The 26012-nt window shown below is 27.4% G+C and overlaps 1 protein-coding gene across 1 annotated transcript; it reads left to right on the forward strand.

Moving 5' to 3' along the window:
• Nucleotides 1–7402: 7402 nt before the first annotated feature.
• Nucleotides 7403–22667, forward strand: LOC114122728 (solute carrier family 66 member 2). The gene is made up of 5 exons (XM_027985478.2): nt 7403–8042; nt 15004–15262; nt 15331–15467; nt 15564–15780; nt 16993–22667. Exons 2-5 carry the CDS (start codon nt 15060–15062, stop codon nt 17174–17176), a joined length of 741 nt encoding a protein of 246 aa, XP_027841279.1. The 5' UTR covers nt 7403–8042; nt 15004–15059; the 3' UTR covers nt 17177–22667.
• Nucleotides 22668–26012: the final 3345 nt, after the last annotated feature.

Genomic DNA, 26012 nt, shown 5'->3' on the forward strand with positions numbered 1-26012 from the left:
CCTACTATAACTATTTACAATTTACTAATTAGTAATCACTATACTACTAGAATACAAGTGTACAGAGGAGTTAAATAAACTATATACATATATTATTAGTAAAGTATTAAATGTGTATTCAGTTAAGGTTTTCAAAACACAAAAGAACGAGTTTGTATATAAAAATATTTAAAGTTGTTTGAACTAAGTTAAAAAATACAAGTAGTTATATCCTATATGGCTATATAGTATATGCATAGCTTGATTATAATTGTAAATCTTAAAAGATTGTTACATTAATCATCTTAAAATAATACATCACACTATCACGATTCATTGATTCGCGATTTAATATTTGAAAAAATTAATTAACTACCTACGCTGTATCATATATTAATATAAGTACCTTGCAAATATTAAAATATACATTGCCTATTGTTATTGTTATCCTCAAAAGTGAAATTATTACATATACATAGTATCTAATGAATTACGTTGACGTGCCCTTACTCTTATTATAAAAATGTGACCTTTAAGTCTTTTTTTATTCAAAACATTTTTTTTATTCTTTTAATTCCCTAGGTATGTAAAAATATTAGGTAATGATAGTCAAAACTTTGTATAGTCAACTCAAGCCAACACCCATCACAAACACGATAAATATTTAATAACATTTCCTGGATTATACGAAAACAAATAATCAAAATCGATTTCGTTTTATCATGTTGGTATGCCTTAAAATTAACCGAGTGTTTCAAAATTTTGGAAACCATAGAATATTTTCAAAAATGGTCTATTCAAAATAATATCCTGGTCAAATTTCTTATCCATATATTCTATAAGTGTAGAATCTGAAAAATTCCTTCAACTTAAAAATAAATTTATTACACATAATATAATATAGGTACTAATTAAACTAAATTGAATTATAAAATTTTTTAAAAAAACAAATCAATAAAGTCTGTATTTTTGTTTTAATTACTAATTTTTATTTTTGGGGTAAACGAACTCTATATATCATATATATTTTATAATACCTAACTATAGTATTTAATGGGTGGAGGAAGCAAACTTAAATAATAAAATCTCTAGTTTTATAAATTTCCTACGTTTCAGTAATATTTGCTTAGACTCCCTCAACCCTGCAGATACAGGAATTTGTACACTTCAAATTTTATTTTTGGATAAAGTACGAGCATTATAATATATGTATAATACGCATCGTTATATAAGAGTGGGTAGTTATACGTACAAATGTATAATAATTTATGTTTATGACATGGATATATATATTATTTGTATAGATACTATTATATATAATTTTAGTATTTTACTATAATACCTGTATTATAGCCGTGCACAAGATAAATTGGTTTAAAGTGACAGTTGTGTACTATATGTTGTACCTATGTTTATAACATGTATATATAAGTGTTCAACATTGTAAAGTGAATATCGATTTATTTTCCTTGGTATAATATATAATACGATGTAAGCTTAATAATAATATGTCATGTGACGAGTATATATCATAATTATTAATTTATATACATAGCATAGCTGTGCACGAGCGATGTGATGACGGTTGTACGATTTTGTATGGTAAACGATTTCTTCGTATCATTTTTAGATCTTATATAAAGCTACTATTCCGAGCTCAGGTCGATTTTATAGGTCAAAGGGTGACGGAATCGGATGTATATTATAATCGCTAGTGGAGGCGTTTTAATGGCTTTCCGGAGCGCCCTCTGTTTGCTGACCGGACATCTCGACGTGTACGCTATAGTACATACGCAAAGCATCCACCTCGTTGGTCAATCACTCATTAAATTCTGTTTTTGGTTAATGTTTGCAGGACCCTACAACGGCGTTACATACTCGAGATGCTCGTGAGCACGTCGTAACCCATATAATTCTATATAGGCCTAGCTATATGTAACATGGGTATCACCATCGTTATTACTCCTTACTCCTTACGCGTTTACGTCCACGCGTACATAATCACATTATTATTATTATACAAGTTTCGAGTTTAAGTCCAATTCAACGTAGTTACCTCTCTATATATTATCATAGTATAAATTATTATCGAGGTAATCGTTTGCATTGGAGTTTAAATATTCTGCGTATATTACTACCTATATAGGTAGGTACCTAAATACAGTAATAGTGCGGTACGTGTATATATTATGTGCATATATTTCACACTGTGCGACAGACACATCATAATATAATATTATAACGACACAAGTACACAAAGTACACAACACAGGATAGGTATATACCTACAGTACCAGTATACCTATACATACTTACTTACTCGTGTACTTACCCATATACGAGTTTTGAGGTACATTACAAAACAAATACAAAATATACACTGCGTGTGTGGGAAAACAGGAGGAAACAAACACTTGATAATGTAGCGTAATGGCGTAATGTACCTACCTATAGCTTATATATACATATGTTATATTTATACGCGTCCTCGGTAGTAGGTAAATTGTATATGTTGGCACATGTGTTCAAATAAATACCTCACATTAAATGTACACACACACACACACACATATAAACATAATATAATGATATAATATTGTAATATCTATATTATATCTGCATTGAATCAGACTGTGAACTCGGGTCAAATAATAAATGTTATTCACACTTAATAATGTACATTATTATTGTACTGCGGGCACGGGGTGATTTCTGTTAACGTACGACATTAACATGATAGTCATGCGATAGATATTTCGGAGAGACGAAAGTTAATCCGCAGGTGTATGCGCGTGATACAGGGTGATTTATCAACCGTACTATTCTTCTAATGTTTGCAATTTTTACGTGAGTATCCCCATCTAAAGTTCAATAACTGAAAAACTACACGTTCACGTATTACGTCAAGTAAACAATTCAATTTAAACAACGCATAGACATTTTCAAAAACAATCATATAGGTACTTAACATGACTGACGATTTATAATAAAAAAAGAGCGGTTATTATATGAAAGCAAAAATGTTGTAAGTATATATCGTCACTACCGCGGAAAACTTATTAAATGGTGTAACAAATATAATTGTTTGAGAATATAGTCGTAGTGAAAATTTAAAAAATTAGGACTTGGTTTAAATTTTTTTTTTTTGAAATTATTGGGTTGACAAACTCGTGTGAAGTTTTCTACATTACAAAATATGCATAAAATTAATCGTTTACAATAATAAAAAAATTGAAATTATATCTTTAATCTTTATGGTGATAAAAATAAGATAAATTCTATTAAGATATAACAAAATTAAGGTAATACTAAATTGCTAATAAATGTAAAATATAATAATAAGATTGTGAATGCAATTATAATGATAAATGATAATAATAATATAATATAGTTTTTTTCACGTATTAGTAACGTATAACCCCTCATCATATACAGTGTGAGACATGTTTAAATGATAGATATTGGGCCTGTGTCCTATTGGTTAAATAATTGGACATAAAATTGTAAATCTGAGTCCCCGTACTAAATTTTTCAACAGCCAGTTTTCGTTTCGGTCAAAATTGGAAGTATCCATTATTATCTACTGTACGAATATACCCAGTATTTAAAGAATAGAAATTTATGTTTGTTTTTTTTAACATTCAATAGGTACATTTAACTCATTAAATAGTTTTCGGTTGAATATATCTAGTATGTTTACAATCAATATAATAAAATATTGTTTAAAGATCAAAATTAAAAGGCGAACAAATTTGGTGATGAATCATCTTGTACATATTATACCCTGTATACAGATAGGTGTACTTTGATTTCCGAAACAAACATTATATTTTATTCGCAACACGTGCGTATACTTGTGTGTATACCAATGTATACGCGTACAAATAATGACTAAAAAACAATATACTACCATAATACGTATTATACAATATATAGGCACTTTAGTGCTGTATTTTTATTTTTGTTATTTTTCAATCGCGTTGTATTTTATGTATAATGTATATACATGCATATAATCGAATATACCCATATATTACCTATATATTAAGCATTTTATCATAATAATATTAACGAGCGATATAATAATACGTATTTGGCTAAGTATAATAGCTGCCAGCCGACTGCCATAATATTATATATATATCTTATTCGGCGGAGTACAACTGTACAAGGGTTACACCCAAAACTTAAAAGGTCACCGTTTGACCCAAGTGTGTACTTTGATTTGTGTGTATTATGATAAATATTAATTGTGTATTATTATAGCCGTATAATGGGCACATTTTATTTTCGAGTGTATAATATACAAACACACTTATTATACCTATATTTATATAACATGTAGGTTGGTACTCAATATATTATTTATAATACACGTTTTCGGACATCACCATCGCATTATTCGTGCGGTCGTTGTTTATTATTATAATGTGTAATATAGGTACATATAATATAAAATAATATAAACCATATACGTGAAGGTATATATTATATATTATTTTATTATAGTTATAATAGTATATATATATATGAATATATAACAATAATTACCATATAAAGATGTATAATTACTGTATAATATGCACAATTATAATAAAATAATGTGATAATTAAACATAGTAGGCATGTAATATTATTTTATACATTTATACATTTTTACATCGTCAGGTCCCATTCGTTTTCGTGCACTTAACGTATAATTAAATATATAGTCACATTTATATACGTAGGTAGGTAACGTAATATACTTATACCGTATAGTGTTGCGGAATAGGTACAAAGGTATGTAAGAACTAAGAGTGGTTTTTGCTCATTTTTTTCCTTTCGAAAATGTTCCCACGACGCGTTGCGGCAACAGCAGCGGTATTATATTATTATACGCTTTTTTTTCGTATAAATGTTGAATAATATAATATCGGCTTTTGCGGACACGTCCCGGTGGAATCAACTCGTCGTTGTCGTCGTAGTCGTAGTCCACAAAGGCTGAAAGGCACGACCACTCGGTCCTATACAACAGCTCCGTCGTTTGTCATCATCATCGTAATATTATATTATAATACACCCTTATAAAAAAATAATATTATTTTATAATAATGCTGGTACTACAGTGGTACGTATAATAAAATATCCGCATAATGTTTATTACGTTATATTATCGTTCTCATCGGCGCGTAGTAATTTAATCAAATCCACAGCTGCAGTACAATATGAACATCGGAACACTATATTATACTATTATGTAGTCTGTCGGTTCCTCTGCCGCCGGTCGCAGACTGTTATATTAAAATATTATTGAACGCACCTCGTATTAATGATTCGCAGCAATATAATAATATAGGCCATAGGCGTATTAACTGGTCGTCCTCAGCTGATAAGTGTACCTTATTCGTCTCAGCTCCACACGTGTTTAATAATTACTTCATCATAATTGTTCTAAACACGTGAAACGTGTAAGAGCTGAATATACAAATCACCAATGTAAGATATATTTTATTAGTATGAATCTAATACTAAATTTTTTTAGAAATTTCATGACTAAATTGGAAATATTATACTAACGGTTATAATACATAATTTAATCACTCAAACACAAACACGTATAACAATTATATGTTTTACAACCACAAAACCTTGACTGGTATTTAGAATTTTTAATAATAATTTGGGTGTGTACGTGTCGAAAATGTAATAGTAGGTACCTATGTATTTAATAATTAGGTAGGTCTGTATAGAAATCGATTCTGAAAATATATACGTAACGATAAATCATTGATGACACGATAAAAGTATGAGGTAATTTGATCAAGTCTAATAATCCACCTATCTATAGGCGGTGATCCTGTTACATATTTATGGTGGGGGACTAGGCTTAAGTATTTGGTAGTAAACAGATCCGCGGGGACCTTGCCACTTCAGTGATATACCATGTTGTCTTTCCTTAATATTTTACTTTTTCATAGAACTTTTTCTGTTCTATATGTTAAACCGATCGAACCGAAGAGAATGAATAAATAATATACAATTTTACTGATTAAAAACACAACATTTTTAAACTGGCTTGTATCTTAAACCATAGTCCGTGGTGTAGGTAAATCATATTAAAATTAATTAAAAATTGTCATTTTGAATCATACGTTAGTACAATTTTAATAGTTGCGTTTAATTGTTTAAGATAACAGCTCTTAGGAAAACAGAACAATTCAATTTTAGAACAATTAATGAGAGTTTAGGAAAATTATCTCTCTATAAAGTCTAAAGTATCAAATGTAGGCGAATTTTGATCCAATGAGAGATAGGTACCTTTACAAACGATTTTTTTGGACCAGTGTATTTACTTGAAAACGCATATTTACACAGTCAGAAACAAAACAAAAAAGGAGGAATAGATAAATAATTCAAAAATATCGATATTATTATTTTTTTAGCTCTACCATATTTTTCAGTTTTTGCATCGACGACGCCGTGGGAATTGCTTTCGCACTACACCCGCCGAATAACTTATATGTGTAAAATATAGGAATTATTTTTATTTTTTGAAAGAATTCGGGTCTCGTATAAATTATTCAGGAAGCTAACCGCACCTCGATCACGGCCTGCCTATATTATGAATGTATCACACTTATTCATACGTTGTTCTATCTATACACTGGAAATTTGGTATACGGGTATACCCATTATATCCGTGAATCAGTGCCGGTGATTATCGAGTGATTAATATTCAGTTTTTACTGTGTTCTACTACACTTACTGCAGTGTATGTGTCGTACGGTAGTTAAACGCATAACAGCACACGAGTCCAGCAGCAGTGATCCGTAGTGGGTATATATAATAATAACAATAACCCGATAACCGCCGTAGTAGTAATGGACATTTTATCATAATAATATTAGGCAGGTAAATTCCTACGTGCTTCAGTCTCAGTGTTTGGGTGTGTGCATCGCATGACGTATACTACTATCATTATTACAATTTACAGCAGTCGTTATGAAACACAATATTATTATTGAAACACATTTTTTTGAACATTATGACGCATAGAGACGTTATACATTTACACAACGACCTTGCGACGTGTCTCTCCGCCAAAGGCCTATTATACTGCAGTACAATATTCGTGTTTATACATTTTTCGTCGGCCACCCCGTGACGGCAAATCGCACACTTCCAGCTCTATCGTTCTAGGCGCGTTATAACGACACACTCGCTCACTCTCTCTCTCTACGCCGCCTTCCCTAGGACCCTGCGCCTCGCCCGTCGCGCGCGGCCTTTGTCCGCGTCTTTAACACTCGATCATCCGCGCCCTACCCGCCCGAGTTGTGTGGGGGTGGGGGTGGGGGACCCGTCGTCTTTTGGCGGCGACGGGCAGCGATAACGTGTCCGAGGGGGTCTTTTTATTATTGTTATTACTGCTGTTATTTCACTCTATCAAACACGTTCGATTTGTCAAAATCGTTAAAACCATCATCGTCCGTCGTCATTGTCGAAAACGTGAAATAACAACAACAACGACAGTAATAATAGCGCACGGTTGGCGTTTCGTGCGAGCACGCAAACGGGCAAATGAATGTTACGAACAATACGAGCGCCACCGCCGCCGCCGCCAAGTACAGCAGCGACAAAAACAACAGCGACAGCGGCATCAGTGGCGGCAATAGCCGTTGTGCGGTGATAGTAGTAGGTAGTAGGACCAACGTCAGCGTACCAGTCGGTCCGTCGTCGTCCGTTTAGAGCGCTCAGCGTCCACACCGCCGCCGACGTCGTCGTCGTCGTCGTCGTCTCAGATAACGCGCGACGATCGCTATCGGCGTCTACGTCCGACGTACAGTGTGGTGCACGCTATCGCACCGTTCCGTCGCAGGTCGCCGCCACTGTTGTTAAGGAATCCTGCTCGGCAGTCAGTGTCGATACACCTGACGTAGAATCGTTTTGTACCCGATTACGACTTCGCGTCTCGTGGCCACTGCAGTTTATTGCCCGCGATTATGCGCACGACGTGAGTGTTTCTCGATCCGCACACAACGTCATCGTCGTCGTCGTCGTCGTCATGATGCCTTGAGTTCTAGGTAACTATCCCACTGGAGTTGTCAGCCCACGTATTTTATACTTACCTAATTATTATTGCGATTACCGCCTCGGTCATCGGCCGGAGCCCAATATCAATCCGAACGTTCTAAACGTTTTTTTTTTCTCTCGAGTCGCTGCTTTTTAAGTACTACCTCGGTTTTTATTAGGAATTCGAGAGTTCAAAATAACCACGTAAAAAAAAAAAAAACAATAGTTTGTTTCGAATAACGGCGTTCAGAGTCGATGGAGATCGACGCACACCATCTCCCATAACTCCCATTGCGTTCGTTCTCCTCCGTGACTTTTATGCATCGAGAAGAAAAGCGTTTTTACACTTCTCGATGTTGACAAGTTTTTAAAATTAAAATTTATTTGATCTGGTAAGTACATAGGAATTATAGACCTTGATTACACTGACTTGGAATAGGTCTGGTACGTTACAGTGCATGTACAACACCTGTGTTTTTATCATTGAACTGCTATTGTTGAGCATAAATTGTTTACAGTTACACTATACTATGCACTCATCTCATATTTATCAGATAAAAAAAATAACTATATGTAAAACTATTTGTTTTATTTATTTCAATTGAGTAGTTTAAGTGTGTAAGATATAGTTTAAAAATATAACATAGGTACCTACCTATCATTTCCAGTTTTAATTTTAACAATTTTTTTTTATTTTGAACGATTAAATTAATTGTTATTTTTTATGAATAGAAATCTTAATGAAATGTATTAGTTATTGAAAACAATCACTATTTTGTTGTTAATATCAGATTAAATAATTATTAATAAATAATATGTATTACTTTCTTAGATCAAAATTTATATTATTATACATTTACATTTTTTTATTATTAGGTATTTTTTATTATACAGTTACTTTCACAAAAATGAAAATACAATTAATACAAGATTTAAAACTATTGTTATTATTGATAAAATCAATGTTTTTAAATTCTATCTGACAGAAAAAATACTACATATTATGTATAGAATATAAACTAATTAATAGAATATTTTTATGATTTATTTTATTTTTTTAAAGTTTTTTGTAGTACAAACTAAACAATATTTTGGTTGTTATATTTAAATATTTAAAACTTTAAGACTGTAATTTGTTAGATACCATCACATTGTATGGTATTATTCAAAAATGAATAATTTGTATAAAAAAAAATATTCATGGTGGGTTACACTGAAAACCCCTACTGGTTGCATCTTAACCAAGAATTATTAACTTATTTATGTAATATAAAAATAATTAGTAATTTTTATATTAATTAAGCCTACAACAGTCCATTGTGTGACTAAGTAGAATAATTATATCATATATGTTTGTGTTAATCTAGTACAATAAATGTATTATTATGTACATATGGATAATACTCATAAGTGTAATAAATACAACTTTAATTTGTTTGATAGTTAAACATATTAGTTTTTGTAACAAATTTTATGATACATTCTATTTAATGAGACTTATTTTTCTAAAACTAAAAGATAAAGTAGCAGTGATTTTTATGAATATTTGTTGCGTGTATTAAGTATAATAAGTGATTTTTATGATCTCATAAAGATAAAATTTTCAAAACTATGACAATGGGTGAACCATTTATTATAATATTATATTAGGTAGGTAGGTATATCTAATAACACAGTACTAAGGTAATCACAACATTTACAAAATTAATTAAGCCTAATGTTTCTATTGTTTTTTCTCAATAGTAAATCTGTTATTAAGTTTGAGATAAAAATAAAAATATTTTTATTAAATATTGATTTAAAGTTGAATTTATTATGAATTGTGAGTATTTAGCAATCAAATAATATTATATTAATTAATTAATCTGAAAAAATTGTATTTAATTTATAGTTATGTTGTTTTCATAAATATTTAGTTAGGTAGACTAATCAATTTGCATAATAACAATTAATTAAGAATTTAAAAAAAAACAGTAAACAACATTATATTTTTCAAAAAATATTATTTTAAGATACTGTTTTACCTATTAAAGTTTTCAAATGTAACTAAGCTTATTTCATATTAAGCTATTAACTAAGAAAATTAAAATTTATATTTTATAAACATAACATTAGGTATCTACTTGATATGAATAAATGTAAATTAATTTAATACTATATTTTCAATATTATATTAAAAAAAAAAAATATTTATTATTCATTAAAAAATATCTGACTTTTAATTTATAACTTTTATAATTAAGTTAACTATACGAGATCTAATCAAAAAGTACCTAACAGAAATTTTCAATTAAAAAAAAAAATTCCATAAATAAAATTGATGTAAATTACCTAAATGAATTCATTTTTTTTTTTCAAAAAAGTCCATATGTTTTAACAAGTTAGATCAAATTTTTAAATGGGACTATTACACATTAATTTTTAATAATTTATATTAACATTTTTTTACACTTCTATGATGAATATTTGTGATTTTATTTTTATGTGTCATATCTACTTAAAAATAATGAAATTCCTAGAGGTATTTTTACTGAAAAAAATATCTAAACATATAAAAGAGTTGCATGAAACTTTTTGAGCTTTTTCTTCTATCTAAAACATATGTTAACCAAATAAAAAAAAAATACTAAATACATCATTATTTTACCAGCAAATGGCAAATAACAATTTTTACTGTTGACATGGACCCAAAGAAAACATTTAAATACAAAAGAGATTTACCTGCTGTAGCCTATGTTCTCATATACAACTCTCATGTGCCACCTTTGACGAGAGGAGTACAACTTACTAAAAATGTTTAAAGACTATTCAGAATATGACAACTGATGTGTGAATACATCTCTCTTTGTAATTTGACTCATGATGATTTTATTTTTCTACAGTTTCACATTGGCTAACTAATTTTTATTTGTTATTGTTCTTAAGTTTATTTTTAAATTTTCTAAATACAATAATTTTAAATATTGTTAGTTACTAACAGTTCTGATCTACCAGTACCATATTCTTTGTATGTCAGCACATCAAACACCTATACACCTGGTGACATTCCAATCTAAAAACTACCACTAGATTGCTCTACTAGATTTTAAATATATAACGCATATACAATTACATATTTTATTTATTTTGAATAAATGGATAATTCATATTTATCTTTTTACTTTTTTTTTTAAGTATAAAATAAATAACTTAACAAAAACCAATGCTTTCTTAACATTTTAAGTTAAAATAAATCATAGATGTCTTCTAAGCTGTTAAATTTTTCAGTAATAAAATAATAAAATTAATAGTTAGTCTAAGCTCAAGGACATTTTTTTCATTCCATTTTTAACTATATTATCAAAACTTAACTTACCTATTGTAATTTAGAATTTTTTTTATTAAATTTCTTTTATTTGTCAAGTATAAAATGGATACAATATACTTATTAAAAGATAGTATTGACAAAATAAATATAAGATTCAAAATTAGTTTTTCTACTTCTATACTTATTATTATACTTTTTCTGTGCACTTTTAGTATATACCTAGTCCAAAAGTTTCAATTAAATTAAATTCATCATGTTTTTATCAATAAGTTAACAATTTATTTCATAAGTTACATTTTCACTTTATTTTGTTTGAAAACTAAACTATATTATGTTGTATTTAAAATATTTATAGTTATGGTTAATTTGTAAAATATTTCATTATTGGAAGTTATGGTAAATCATAAAAGTTAAAGCTGTTGGTAAATAGTAATAATTCAATGTACCTATTTCCCAAGATATCACTGATTTATTGATATGAAATAAAAAATATAAATTATATTTACTTACCTACACACTACTTTTATACTTCCTTGAAATATTATTTGTTCATTATGACCTAATCAGTGTTAATTTTTTCCTAATACATAGAATCTAAAATCTATTATTTCAATTCTAATTAAACCAATAAGTTTAAGCTGGTGAGTCCAATGTATACAAAACATTTGTTGATAAGAGATACAATTATGGCTTATAAAGCATTGTTTAGGTGTTCTTAATTTAACTGTAGACACGATAATATAAATCATTTCTATTAGAAAAAGAAGAGAATATTAAATTAATAATAAAATTATAACCAATAATTGAATTAATTTTTTATACTTAAACTAAATAAATGAAGTTCTAACTTTTTATAATTATGGTCTGTAATAGGTTCTATAACTGAATAATCTACCTTCTTGTGTTTTTAATTATCATAACTATATATAATAAAAAAAATTACATAGGTATTGTAAATATTTTAATGTTAACAATAAAAGTTAATAACTAAAGTATGAATAATTTATTAAAAGTTAAAAAAATATTTTAAGTTTAATCAAGTGTAAATTTTATTCTTAAATTAATTGTTGATGATTCATTAGTTATTAGCTTTTAAGTTAAATAATATGAATATATAAATATATCAATATATCATTTCTTAATAATCTTACATTAAAAATAAATTGATGTACTTACTAGTGACCTTGAAAGTTGAAATAATACTATTGTGTGATGTGTGATTTTTTTTTTACATCATGCTAGTAAAAATATGTTACAAGGTTTCTGGAAAAAATCATGTCTTTGTAAAAAATATTTTCCTTACTTATTTAAAATAAAATAAAAAACACTAATTTTAAATATGAATTCAAGTTGGATATTATAATTTTATTTATTAAAATAATAGTTAAGTAGATAAAGTTACCTACAATAATTGTTTGCAAAATGATATCTTTTCATGAACTTAATGAACTTAAATAATGTCCAGATATCATATTAACTTTTATATCACTACTTTGACTTTTTGTTATTATAAAATATAGTTCAAATAATTATTTTATATCATCTAAATACTCTCTATCATCTATCTACATTTATGGCTGTATTGTATTTTGTATTTACTTATTGGTTTGTTTGTCTGATTTGAGTTTGAAAATCGAAATATAATCTATTTATGAATATATTTTTTTTATATAAAAAATATACAACCCATACAGCAAATATAATAAATATACATGAGCTATAAAGTAAAAGCATTATGTTGTCTGATTTAGAAGCCATTCATTAGTGATACTTAGCTTGGAATTGATAGTTTGGAAAATTAAGTTAAAAGACCATTTTCTTTTAATTCTAAGACAAAGATTTCCAGATGTGTAGAGATGTTTAAGTAGTTAATTAATAGATTTTTCTAATCTTTCTAATCAACTAAAAAAGCATTTTAAAAAATTTTCCCTCAATTCCAAGATCTCTGTAGTAACTTAATTTTTTTTGAAAATATTTAAAATAGATTATAGATTATTATTCAACGTTTTTCTGCCGACTTCCTGATCCATCATAAATTCACAATATATTACATATATTACAATAGGTATCACAGTTTTTTTTTTATAATTTATTACTCTGTCATATTATCTTCAGAAATTAATTAAAGTTTTTCTAGATTTATAATTTTTTTTTTTTTTTGAAACATTATTATTTAATTTATTGATATTTTTTTAATTCAATTTTTTACTTTTCTGTAAAAAATAATTTTAGTTGGTATATTAGGTGTTCATTAACATTAAATTTGTTGTGTTCTTATTTGCATTAAAGTGATCAAGTAATACAAAACATCAAATATAGTTTTTAAATTATTTTCACAAATTACCCATAATAAATTTAAACTTATACCTTAATTCGTTTATAGCATAATATCAATTCAAACTATTATGATAACTAATATTTTGTCCTTGTATTTAATTGCCCAGTATTTTATTAATTATTGTGTTAATAATTTTTCAACAACTATACATGTTTATGTATATATACATATATTTTAAACAATATTTTCAAGGATAATTTGTATAAATTATGTTAAACGAAAAATTTTATTGATTTTCTCCTTTACAGAATATATTTATTTTCTTAACTTTTCTGTGAATAAAGTGGTTGCGAGTAATGAATACAAACCTTATTCTTATTTTAAATTGTTTAGATACAATAGCAATTTCTTATCATTCTTACATAATTACATTATTATTCTATGATATAATTCTATAGTAACTGTATGACTATACAGTACAGACATAAAGTAATTAATTAATTTTTATTTTTAATTTTTTGATTATTTGGCAAAAATACATTGCATAGGTTGTCATTATTTGATATATTTTATATTCTTCAATTCTAAAATAACTAATAAAATACAGACTATTCATTTTTAATTATTTATGCTGTGTGTATGTATAGTGTGTATGAAATATGAATGCATAACTATAAAATAATTTTCAATGTTATATTTTGTCTAATGCTTCAGTTGTCATGTTTCTTTGATTCCTTATAGTTGAAAAATGTTTCAAGGAAAATCTATGCATCTGTAGGAATATAAATATTAAATAATATGAATAATTAACTGTATTAGATATACCTGATTATTCAGCTCTGTAGTTTATTAGCAAATTAAACATTTTTAAGTTAATAAATAATAATATATAATAAGTTTTTATTATTTTTTCAATATTATAAAATAATTATAATATGTTTATTATCAATGTGAAATTTTGTGCATTATTTACAAAATTTTAACAAACGCAACATAAACAATATTGCATTCAGCAGAATTAACATTGTGTTATTAGCTTTAGTATTAAAGTTAATTTATTTATTATCAAACTGAAAGGAAGAACGATATTCTTGTTTGTGGATTTTTTACGATATTTCAATTTCAAAAATTATCTTGAAAAATAAATTTAAATATTATAAAAAAACTAACTTACACATACAGATAATACTCTTAACTTTAAGTTAAATAATATATTGATTCACTCTTATACTAAAGCTAATCACTCAAGATTAATTCTGCAGAACACAAATTTACTATGTTGCACAAGATTAGATAGAAAATAAATGATAGCCTGACCTCCTCTTAATATAATACATTTTGAATAATTTTAATGATTCTGTTACTGATAATTAATTGTATTCAATAGTATGGAAATCCTCAAGGCGAGTTTCAAACATAAAGTAAATAATTTGACACATCAATATGGAACCAGTTGTAGAAGAAGTAAGAGACATCACTATTCGAAAAGTAACACGATGGTGTTGTTCAACAATTATGGTATTTGGAGGAGTAGTACCGTACATTCCTCAATACCGAGAAATATACATCAAACAAGATGCAGAAGGCTTCTCAATGTATGTATGCCTAGCACTGTTAGTTGCAAACACTTTGAGAATATTATTTTGGTAAGTATTAATTGCTTAACAATTATTTCAAAATACTTACCTATTTAAAACAAAAAATTTAATTATAGGTTTGGTAAACGTTATGAGCTTCCATTGCTATTTCAAAGCATTGTAATGAATATTATGATGTTACTTATGATACACTTATGTGTAAAAGTTCGTAACAAAACACAGTTAATCAGAGGACCAGACAGATATTTTACTGGTATACTTTGTACAATATATTTTTAGCTTTATATTAAATTTGTTTAAAAAATATTCAAAATTCAGATAAAGTAATCATTTTTATCATTCTTTGTAGATTTTGATTGGCATTACTTTTGGCAATGGACAGACTTTCAATCTTATATAGATTTTTTAATCGCTATGAGTATTTGTCTTTCCATTATAACATTCATATTTCTGCACAATGTTATATTCATTGAAATTATTGGATTTCTTGCTCTCCTAACTGAAGCCATGTTGGGTGTTCCTCAATTAGTCAAAAATTTAAGAAATCGATCTACAGAAGGAATGAGGTATTTATTGATATTTATTTTTTAAATTATTTAACTATGATATCACATGTTCTTACTTTGTGTATCTAATAAAAAAAGTATTCAATTTAAATTTAAATTATTTTAAATATAATTAAAAATATTTTATTTTTTAATTTTTTTCTATGAAATGATGGAACACTTATATCTTATCTTAAAACCTAAAGTGGTGCAATTAAGTACCTAAATATCTTTTAAAAATAGAAGCATTAAAATAATTTAAATTGTCATCAATATATAGTCATTAATATATAGTTCCTAGCTATTAGCACATTAAAACTATTAGTTAATTTAATTATATTAATTTATTCTATGAAGGCTAAAGCTAAGGAAAAAATTCTTTCAACTAAAATAATACCTATATCTACATTAGTGAACTATCGCTAGGTGAACTTTAGTCACTATTCAATTATAAACTACATTAAACAAATGAGTGATCAATAATATTTTAAATTAAAATGTATGCATATAGCTTTCAATAATTATATTTATATATATATTGAATATATTATAACTATGTTATTTAATTGGTGTATTAGGTACTGCTTCTGATGTGTCATTAATAGTTTTTATAATTAAATAGTATTATAACGAAAAATTCATTATATTTTGTCTTGATTATTTATAACTTTATCACAATAATTTCAATAGCCAAGATGTCAACACAATATATAATACACTTTATTGACTATTCTAATTTATTTATTTTTTTGTAATAAAGGCGATAGTGCAATTATTTTCAAAAGCATAATTATTTAATAATATATGCAATAACTATAAAAAAATTCACATTTGTGTAACATAATTTATCACCAAGTTTTGTTAACTTTATTTCACACGATCACTGATACGGTATACTTTCACTGTTTTCATTAATTTACATGAAAATTTCTTAGTTTTTATCATTATTGTTGACTTTGACTTATTTTTTTAATTTTTAAATGTTATTCAATTAATACTGAATCTCATTTTGAATTTTGAATAATTAAAGTAAAAATGTTAATATTTTTGTTGTGATATACAAACTAATTAAATCTTCACTTTTATTTATTTAAAACGCTTATAAACTATAATAAGGTAGATTATTCTTAAAAAATATTGATTTGTTATTAATTAAAACCAAAAAAAAATATTAAAAATTTTAAATTTATTAATGACTAAGTCTCAGAAATAACTTAAATTTTTTTTTAATAGTGTTACAATGGTATTACTTTGGACAACTGGAGATGCATTTAAGACTTGTTACTTTGTAAGTCGAAAAGCGCCTCTACAATTCTGGATGTGTGGCACACTTCAGGTTATGATAGATCTGACAATACTTGGTCAAGTAGTCTGGTACCGTAATGAACCACCCTATAAAATTCCTCGAATAGACTGATCTGTAAATTGATTATCTCGATATAATATTTTTTAAATTTTCCAAACTAAAATTGTTATTATCATTGTTAGATCTTCTAATCTCAAATTAGGAATTGATTGTAGGTTGTTAATGTTTGTTTATTTAGTGAATTTTATTTATTTATTTATTTTTACTGTATCAGTTAGTTGTATATTATTCATCGATATTTTATAAAACTTTTTAAAAATGCATCAACCTCTATCAATTATATTTGCTATAGACTGTTAAAAATAAGAATATATTATTAAAAATATTGTTTGTATGATTTGATTTCATGAGAATTTCACAACCAATAATTATGTGCACAATTTATTATAATTGAAATAAATATATCATTACATGTTATTTTATAAATTTTAGTGCATTAACTTTATAATAGTTTTTGTTAAATAAACAGAAATCTGTATTGTGCCTACACTATTATAACTAGAGGCTAGATCAATATATATTTTGTTATATTTAGGGGCCATCACTCGGTCATATTCTTGACTTTACTACCTTATATCTTATAAAATATTAGTTTATCTATTTAATAGTTATTGTGAATAATTTGTTGACACTCTATATTGTTTCTATGTTATTATTTACTTCCTTATATTTTATGATATATACTTGTTAAAAAAAAAAATGAAAACATATAACTGATTTTTTTTCAATTGTACTTCTCCGTCTTTGAATAATTTTATTATATAGAAATAATTTATCATACTTTATAATCTGCATCTTATTTAGTCTTCCATATTATGCACAAATAAATTGTAATAATTCAAATTTTAATTATTTTTTTCGCATTTAATTTTAATAACAGTAATTTGAACATAAATTTAAAAAAAAAACAATTATTCATATAACATTTATTTACTTTCAATATTCTTATAAAAAAAACTTTAATTTTTATTATACTTAATACTTAATACTTATTAATATTAAATATAAAATAAAATCCAAAAAATATTTTTATTTAATTAATAATTGAAATAAAAGTAATGAAAATTACATTATTTTTAACATCATCCTATGACTTTTGTAAGAAATAAAAAATAAAATAGAAATAATTTTATGTAGACATTTTTTAAATGCAATCTATTGTATATGGTAAATTTATTTAAACACTATTAATTAATTATGTTCATAAAACTTAAATATATTTTAACTTGTAAGGCGGAGAAGTATTTGAACAAAGTTAATCATTAATAATATAAAATATGAGAGAATATAAAATATTTATGCATTTATATATTAATGATTAATATTGTAATAAATAAGTATTTGTTAATTAAGATTTAAAATTGTAAAACTAATAATATTATTGATTATAATGTTAATTGAATAGTTGAGATGTTGGTGCCTGTATTTTAAGTTATTGAGCTATTTTTAAAATACCTATATTTACTATATAGAATACCTATAATGTCAAACATTTGTGATAGCTTTCGAGTCATTATTAATATTTAAACCTTAAATGTTTTGTGTTTAGTAATGGGTATAAATATTTTATTAAAATGTGTATATGTAGTATGTAATTAAATGCTTATTATATATAATTGTAACCAAGTCTAAAAATGTATTTAGATATGTCCTTATTTCAGAAATTATGATGCTTTATTGAGTGTTATAGTGGATTCACGTTCCTTATGTTTTTCTTTACAATATTAACGCACAATATTTTTTTCAATACTTTTGAAAAAGAAACTCAATTTTTAAGCTATAACAGTTCTGAAATTATGGATATTTTTAAATGCATTTCTGGTCATGTCACAAAATTGAATTATTTGTACATTTTTTTTTCATCAAACGGCTGTGTCGTCTATTAAATTAATAATAGATTATATTTCTAAATTATCAAACAGCCTCCTCTTATGATTCATTCTAATTTTTCCTGTTTAACTTAATGCTTGATTTAATTACATTTTTTTTTTTTTTGATATTAAAGCGAACTTTTATGTGTATCATTAAATTTTATTTACTATCGACTATACTTACATGCTATAATAAGCCATATTATTATCTTTAAATCGGCTTCTGGCTGACTACTGCGTAAGTCTTCCCTTATTTTCTCACATAATTACTTTCAAACTGCACATACGTTTTTACATTTTATTGTTCTTTTATAGTTATACATTAATTATAAACTTTTGTTGTTTTTAATTATATGTTTTATTCAATACTTGAATTTCATATATTTCATCATTTAATTATTCAACTTAAATAGTATTTTAATATTTTATGACTATTATTTATTTATTTATTTATTTATTTGTTTATTTAATAAAAATGCGTTATTACAAATCAATGTCTCGTTGTCCCAAAAGTTTAAATGAATCTCAAGCTTCATTTTCTAATTTATAATTACTCAAAAACATTGTTCCAATTATTCAGTTTTAATTTAGCATAATGAAAAATTAGATGTTTATGAAATATGAATTATAAATTGTATGTTATTTAATTATTAGTAATAATATTTTATTGTATTGGAGGCAGTGGCTTCAAACCAAAAATAATAATTATTTTTTATTTTTTATTATTCTCTGCTTAATAGATAAATTAATTATTTTGTATCTCTAAATGTATTTTTAGGTAGTAATTCAAATTTCAAACCCATTAATTATTTAAAATTGACTTGTTTAGGTTTTATAGGTTTTTTTATCAAAAATAATACAATTTATATGAGATTTACTTTTAATATGTGTAAATTTGCTTCACAGTGTGATATTAAATGATGTGCACAATAGAAACATTTGTTAAGTAGTGCATTGTGATTATAATTTAATGGATATTTCTTCAGAAAACTTAACTTCATGACACCAATTCATTGTATCAATTATAAAAACATTTAAAAATCCGTATTAAGACTGTATGCAGATATATGCAGTATCTGCAACAGCTTACAATCACGTTGAAACGAATTTTTCTATTAACTTTTGACCCTTCATTTTTAGTAAAAATAACAACCATCAAGTAACTACAATTCGAATAATAACCAAATCCGTCCTATTCTGATCCATGTATAACTGATATTTGCATCAATATCCACCTGGTCGCAAGTGACAGACGCTTTAAATTATATTTTATTATCACGTTATGGCTTTTAAGTTTTAGCGTTCCATTCTGCGAGAAGTATCTTATTGGGCTCGTCATTTTTATTGCGTAGATAACCATTTATGTGTTTATGTATAGTATATACGTGTATATTATAATAAATTATTCCTTAAACTGCTGTAATTCAATAAATGCGGTCATCTCGCTCTCGAGTCCCTGCAGCTTAGAAGGATACTTCCCTAACTTTTGATGGCCTTTTTATTTTTATTTTTGCCATTGCGTTAACTTAAATCTCTACACATTATGCGCGCTGTTTACGAGACACTTGCATGATAGATAATAGTTTGAGTATACTACTTCGCAATGGAAAACATAGGTACGTTCGTTAAAGTAAACCCAATCGTCCTAAATCCTAATACATCATCGCGTAACTTAAGACCACCGTATATACATTAGATAAATATCTAAATTTCTCCTCTCGGCCGATCTGTCTAGTGTCTCGCTCCCTTCGCACTATCATCCACATCGATCATCCCAGTATCGAAGCGTATAGGTAACGATGAATATATACCGCACGGGCCCCGTGACGGCGTGAACTTTATAATAATTCATATTGCCTGATGTAGATGCTATCACGTCGACCACCAACCGAAATTTTATAATTTAAAACCGTATCGTGTCTGTAATGTGTCACACTTTATACAGCCGATGAGAGGTACCCACTCACCCTGCAATGCCGACGGCACCTTACTTAAATATGTATCACTATCCCATCGATACGCGTTTAAATACATACATACTACACAATTTCACACGGTCCTCGTGTTCGGTAATAACAGAATATTGACATAATATTACGTTTCAAATTATTACTTATATTCTATCTGTAGTACATGTATTTTAATCGTTAGTGTTTCATGTTTGTATAAGTACGTGTGCTGTGTACACAGTAGAATATTGATTCTGTCGGTATTGGCTTTGTATGCGTCCTAACACTACAATGTAAACACGTTATATTATTATAATATAATATAACATATATTATGTAGCCCTTATGATTTTACAGAAATGTTCGTTCCATATAGTTATGAGCATTATCGTTACTACGCGTGTTCTCGCGACAACCGCACAAAAATTTCCTGCCAAATTTATAGTAGATATGAAATTATAATAATAAATGTAGGTAACTATTGTGTCCTATAACGATAATGGTTTATAGCAATTTCCAGTCCTTATTTTTAAATAAAATCAAAAAATCACAACACTGCACAAGTTGTTTATTTGCGACAAGCTCAAAATGTGTGGAGGCGTGAAGTTGTAAAAAAAAAAAAATTCGGACGATTTGAACACTTTGTTTGAGACGCATATTTTTTTTAAGTCGTGTACACACACTATACTACATTTGCATTTTCGTGTACTGCACATATAATACTATAATAATATATTATGCTGTTCTCCACACTTAAATAGGGACTGGACCGATTTCATATCATTTGTAAACAAGTACAACCGAGTACAAAAATGCGTGAGAACACGCACGCACGTTTAATGCTACAATATATTTTTACTTAGAAGCCGTCCACTTTTTTTTTTTTAGAGACCTTATTACTACCTCCCTCACATCACACACACACCTACACAGTACACACATACACTGATATAATGTGTAACAGGCCACAAATTCATTTGTAAACGTTTATACATATAAATGTTACGGGTGTGTGTTATATTAGCAACAACTCTCTATATATAGTTATAAGAAATATTGTATAAGCTCCTGTATATATTATTATGTTTTGTTTTATAGGTATATAGTTAACAATATTGTTTGGTTTGCTGTTTTTCGAGTGTTCACACGACCATAATATAATTATTGTGTATTATCTTTAAGCCATTATGTGACGTTATATATTATTATGCTGTATACCTTATTCGGAAAATTCGTGCACGTGTGATGACTGAAGTTTAAAAACCTTTTTCACCACCATTGATTTATTTCTCAAAATCCCATCACGTTATACAACTTTACTACGATATTATATATAACTCTATATAAGTGAAATATCTATGGGTTGAAATTTGATGTTTTTTTTTTCATATACATTTTGCTCGGAACTCGTTCGTGCGTTTCTTTTATTTTCTATATATAATTCTACGTCATATAGATTTTTCCCTCGAAGGAGGAGACGTAGTACTATATATTTACTAGTTCGGTTAATAAATCGGTAGTTTTTCTTCAGACGCTTGTGTCCTATTCCGCTGAACAATACGTTTAAAATTTTTTTGCGACCGACAAACAATTCCCCGATCACACAGCCGCCGCGGCCGTGGTGATGGACGATTTTGTTTCGTTCGTGTCTTCCGGACACCCGTCAATTTGTTTTCAGCGTGTGTAGTGTATACGGTCGCGTTCCGGTGAACGTTGCCTATATAACAAAATAAATGGTACCTAAAATGTTAAAAATTTAAATCGTAGATAAGAATATTGTTCTATACCGCTTTTACAGTAATATCATATTATATTATGTAACAAATAATTACAATAATAATAATATATTATAATATACATTATTGTCCATCACGCCGTTTAACTGCTGCAACACGCTTGATTACTACATAATGTATACCTACCGAATAGATCTCGATTATAATATTTATACAGCCTATACAGTTTTGTTCACGCACACACATATGCATATTAATAAAATTAATGTATTATTATTATTATATATTGTGTTAGTTGACACGTTTTTATATTGTATTACGATGTACCTACACTAATATTGTTTATTGTTCTGTTTATTGTTAGTGTTACATGTGTATTGACTATACCGTTTAGTATATTATGTTATTAAAGAAAAACTGAAATTTTATTTTTATTTCAATAAAATTGTCGTTATCACACCGCTAACTGCGTATACCGAGTTATTTTATTTGCCCGTCATCCCGTTATACACAATACAATATTACCTTATTATATATTATTATTTATAGGTACCTCGACAACTACTTATACTTATACTTATACTTATACTTACCTATACTCACATATAGGTATAATGTAGTCTATACGAAACATGACGGATGGTGATTGTAGATGAGAAGTCTGAAGTCTCAAAGATACACGGAATCCCGGATCGAATATAAAAGCTTTCGATTTAGACTATATAGGTTAGGTTAGCGTAGCGAGGAGGGATGTTGTACAGATGCATTTACATTTTACACCTCTCATCCACTACCGCTTTTATTTATTACAGATAAAACGGATACCAGCATATACATGTACCTTACAGAGAAATGGTTAAAAATATATATTGCTATTGACAAAATATATGAGGTAGGTACAAGTAGGTATAGTGCGTTTTATTTTTCCGATAATGTTATTATTTTTATAACGACCTCTCTCCCTCGTCCCCGGACACACTGCACATAAAATATTATATTTACTGAGTGGCAACAATCGGAAAAGGGGTCAATGAGGTGGTTTTCTCCGTTTAATTTTTAGAGACTTATACTGCAGGGCTGATGTTAAAAATTAAAATCCTTAAATCTGAATGTGTCTTCTAAAAATTAAAAAAAGTTTTTATAAAAAATATGATGTATAATTTAATATGGGCAGATGAGCAGGTCAATGAAACATGGATGACAGTGGCCGGAGAATTGCTTGTATTGTAAAAAGCGAAAACCATATAGGAGGAACAAACATTTGATAAGTATTTACTAGGACGATACCGAATTACGGCCGGGAAATACAATTATCGTGTTTTAAATATTGATATAGTTATATAATATTATACTACAGTTACATTAAATGCACAAACTGATAATTATAATATGTACCTACGTGTAATGAATAAAAATAATATATTTGTAATTATACGCTGTTTCTTAAAATTTTATAAACGTCAGCAAATTAATTAATTTTTTATTTTGTTTTCAATACATTTCTGACTAATCCTCTAAATTTTTTTATTAGTTTCCAAATCCATGAAATTGATTTTCAATGAATCAATTCGAAAATTTTTGGCATATTTTAAAAATTCAAACATGTTGGAATGTGGCTATCGGTTCTCAGTTTTGAATTTAAAATAGAAAGCTTCACTTCCATTATTCGTTCTCCAAATATTATTCAAAGTTGCCCAAAGTGTGGTCGTAAAAGTAGTACCATAGTAAATTTGATTATTGACTGTATAGTTATGTTACTAAATTCAGTAACTCTTGAACCCATACGTGGTTCAGCGATCAATTTCAAAAACATATTTCCCACATTATCTGGAAAAAGAAAAGTCAATCCAAAAACGTATTGCAACCATTTTCCAATTTCCGAGTAATTATTTTTGTACTCTATGGTCAGTCCTAATTCTATATAATTTTTGTCCGCTATAGGTTTGAGTGGTTTGACTAAGACGAAATCTGCATTCAATCAAAACAGGACTTTTTAACTTACAGCTTGAAGAATTCTTTTTCTCAAAGTCAAAAATTACCTGTATGTTGTGGCTTAAATATAAAATTAATTTCTATACATTTACTTATTAGCTTATACAAAACAGTTTTTTACGTAAATCCTACATATAATATATATTTTTTATAATCTAGGTCGAACAGGAATTTATTTTTTATTTTTAAAACCAATTGCTGAAAGAATTTCATTTAGCCATAAATTAAAAGATGTAACCCTGACTGCAATTTGGATAAGCGCTTATCAGATAATCGATAATCGAATACAAACCGCAATTATTATTAAGACGGTAAATTTGTCTTAAATTTTATTATGATCTAAATCCGTTTATTGCAACCGCCAGCCGCAACTCGGACTCAAAGATTTGTAAAAGACATTTTGACCTGTATGGGCGGTCAACATTTTGTCACCGGTAATATAAATGTTGATAGAAATATAAAATGATGACAACAGCCAACAGGTAGGTATATTGTTATTATATTATCTATATTCTACACGTCTTTAGGTAGAACTTAACGTAATACTGTAAAAAATTATTTTTCGTATTTATTAAAATCTAAAGAGACAAGCCAGCTCTCATTGATTTACATCGAAATACCATCACAATAAAAGTGTTTTAAGTACTTTTTAGGTAGATCCATGAAATACTATTTTAATACTTTTAATTTATACACTTTTATTGGTAGGTATTTAAGTGGTTTAAACAATTGTATAATTGGTACTAATTTTCAAGGGTATTTGTTGTACAACTTTTAAGTGCCCATTTAATAATTTAGACTTAACAACTATAATTAAAAAGCTGTACAACTAGTAGGTATCGCCCGATGTTCCCGGTATCGGTCTGCTGCATAAAAAGTGTATAGATTGACTATTGGGTCACTGGTCACTGCACTGGATGTGTCCAATTAGTGCTTTACGCTTGCGTGTGGACTTTTTCCATTATTAAAATTGCATAGTATATAATATGTTCTACCTACCCATATTTAGTGCTACGTTGCTGTTGTTCACGACCGTGAAAATTTGTAAAACAAGTATAACTATTGTTTTGGAAAATTAATGATTACCATCACTGATAAAGTTTCGTAACGTAGTTACTCGTTACTGCAGCGTGACTATTATTTCCGGTGCCAAACTTTTCGGGACTGGTTGTCGATAGGTACTAAATTTTTAATTTATAATTTGTACCTTTACTTTAATTGTACCTATTTGAAGATACTACTATTGTTTATTTAAACTGAGTCCTAAGTATACGTAGTCAACTAGTCAACTTTGCACAAATTTTCGTACGCAATCGCTGTACTAAAAGGGACAAATATA

This window comes from Aphis gossypii, chromosome X (genome assembly GCF_020184175.1).
Source record: "Aphis gossypii isolate Hap1 chromosome X, ASM2018417v2, whole genome shotgun sequence".
Lineage (NCBI taxonomy): Eukaryota > Metazoa > Arthropoda > Insecta > Hemiptera > Aphididae > Aphis > Aphis gossypii.

Coding starts and splice junctions, on each gene's coding strand:
- LOC114122728 (XM_027985478.2), top strand. CDS start 15,060: ATGGAACCAGTTGTAGAAGAAGTAAGAGACATCACTATTCGAAAAGTA. Junction 15,263..15,330: donor ACTTTGAGAATATTATTTTG/GTAAGTATTAAT, acceptor ATTTAATTATAG/GTTTGGTAAACGTTATGAGC. Junction 15,781..16,992: donor CGATCTACAGAAGGAATGAG/GTATTTATTGAT, acceptor TTTTTTTAATAG/TGTTACAATGGTATTACTTT.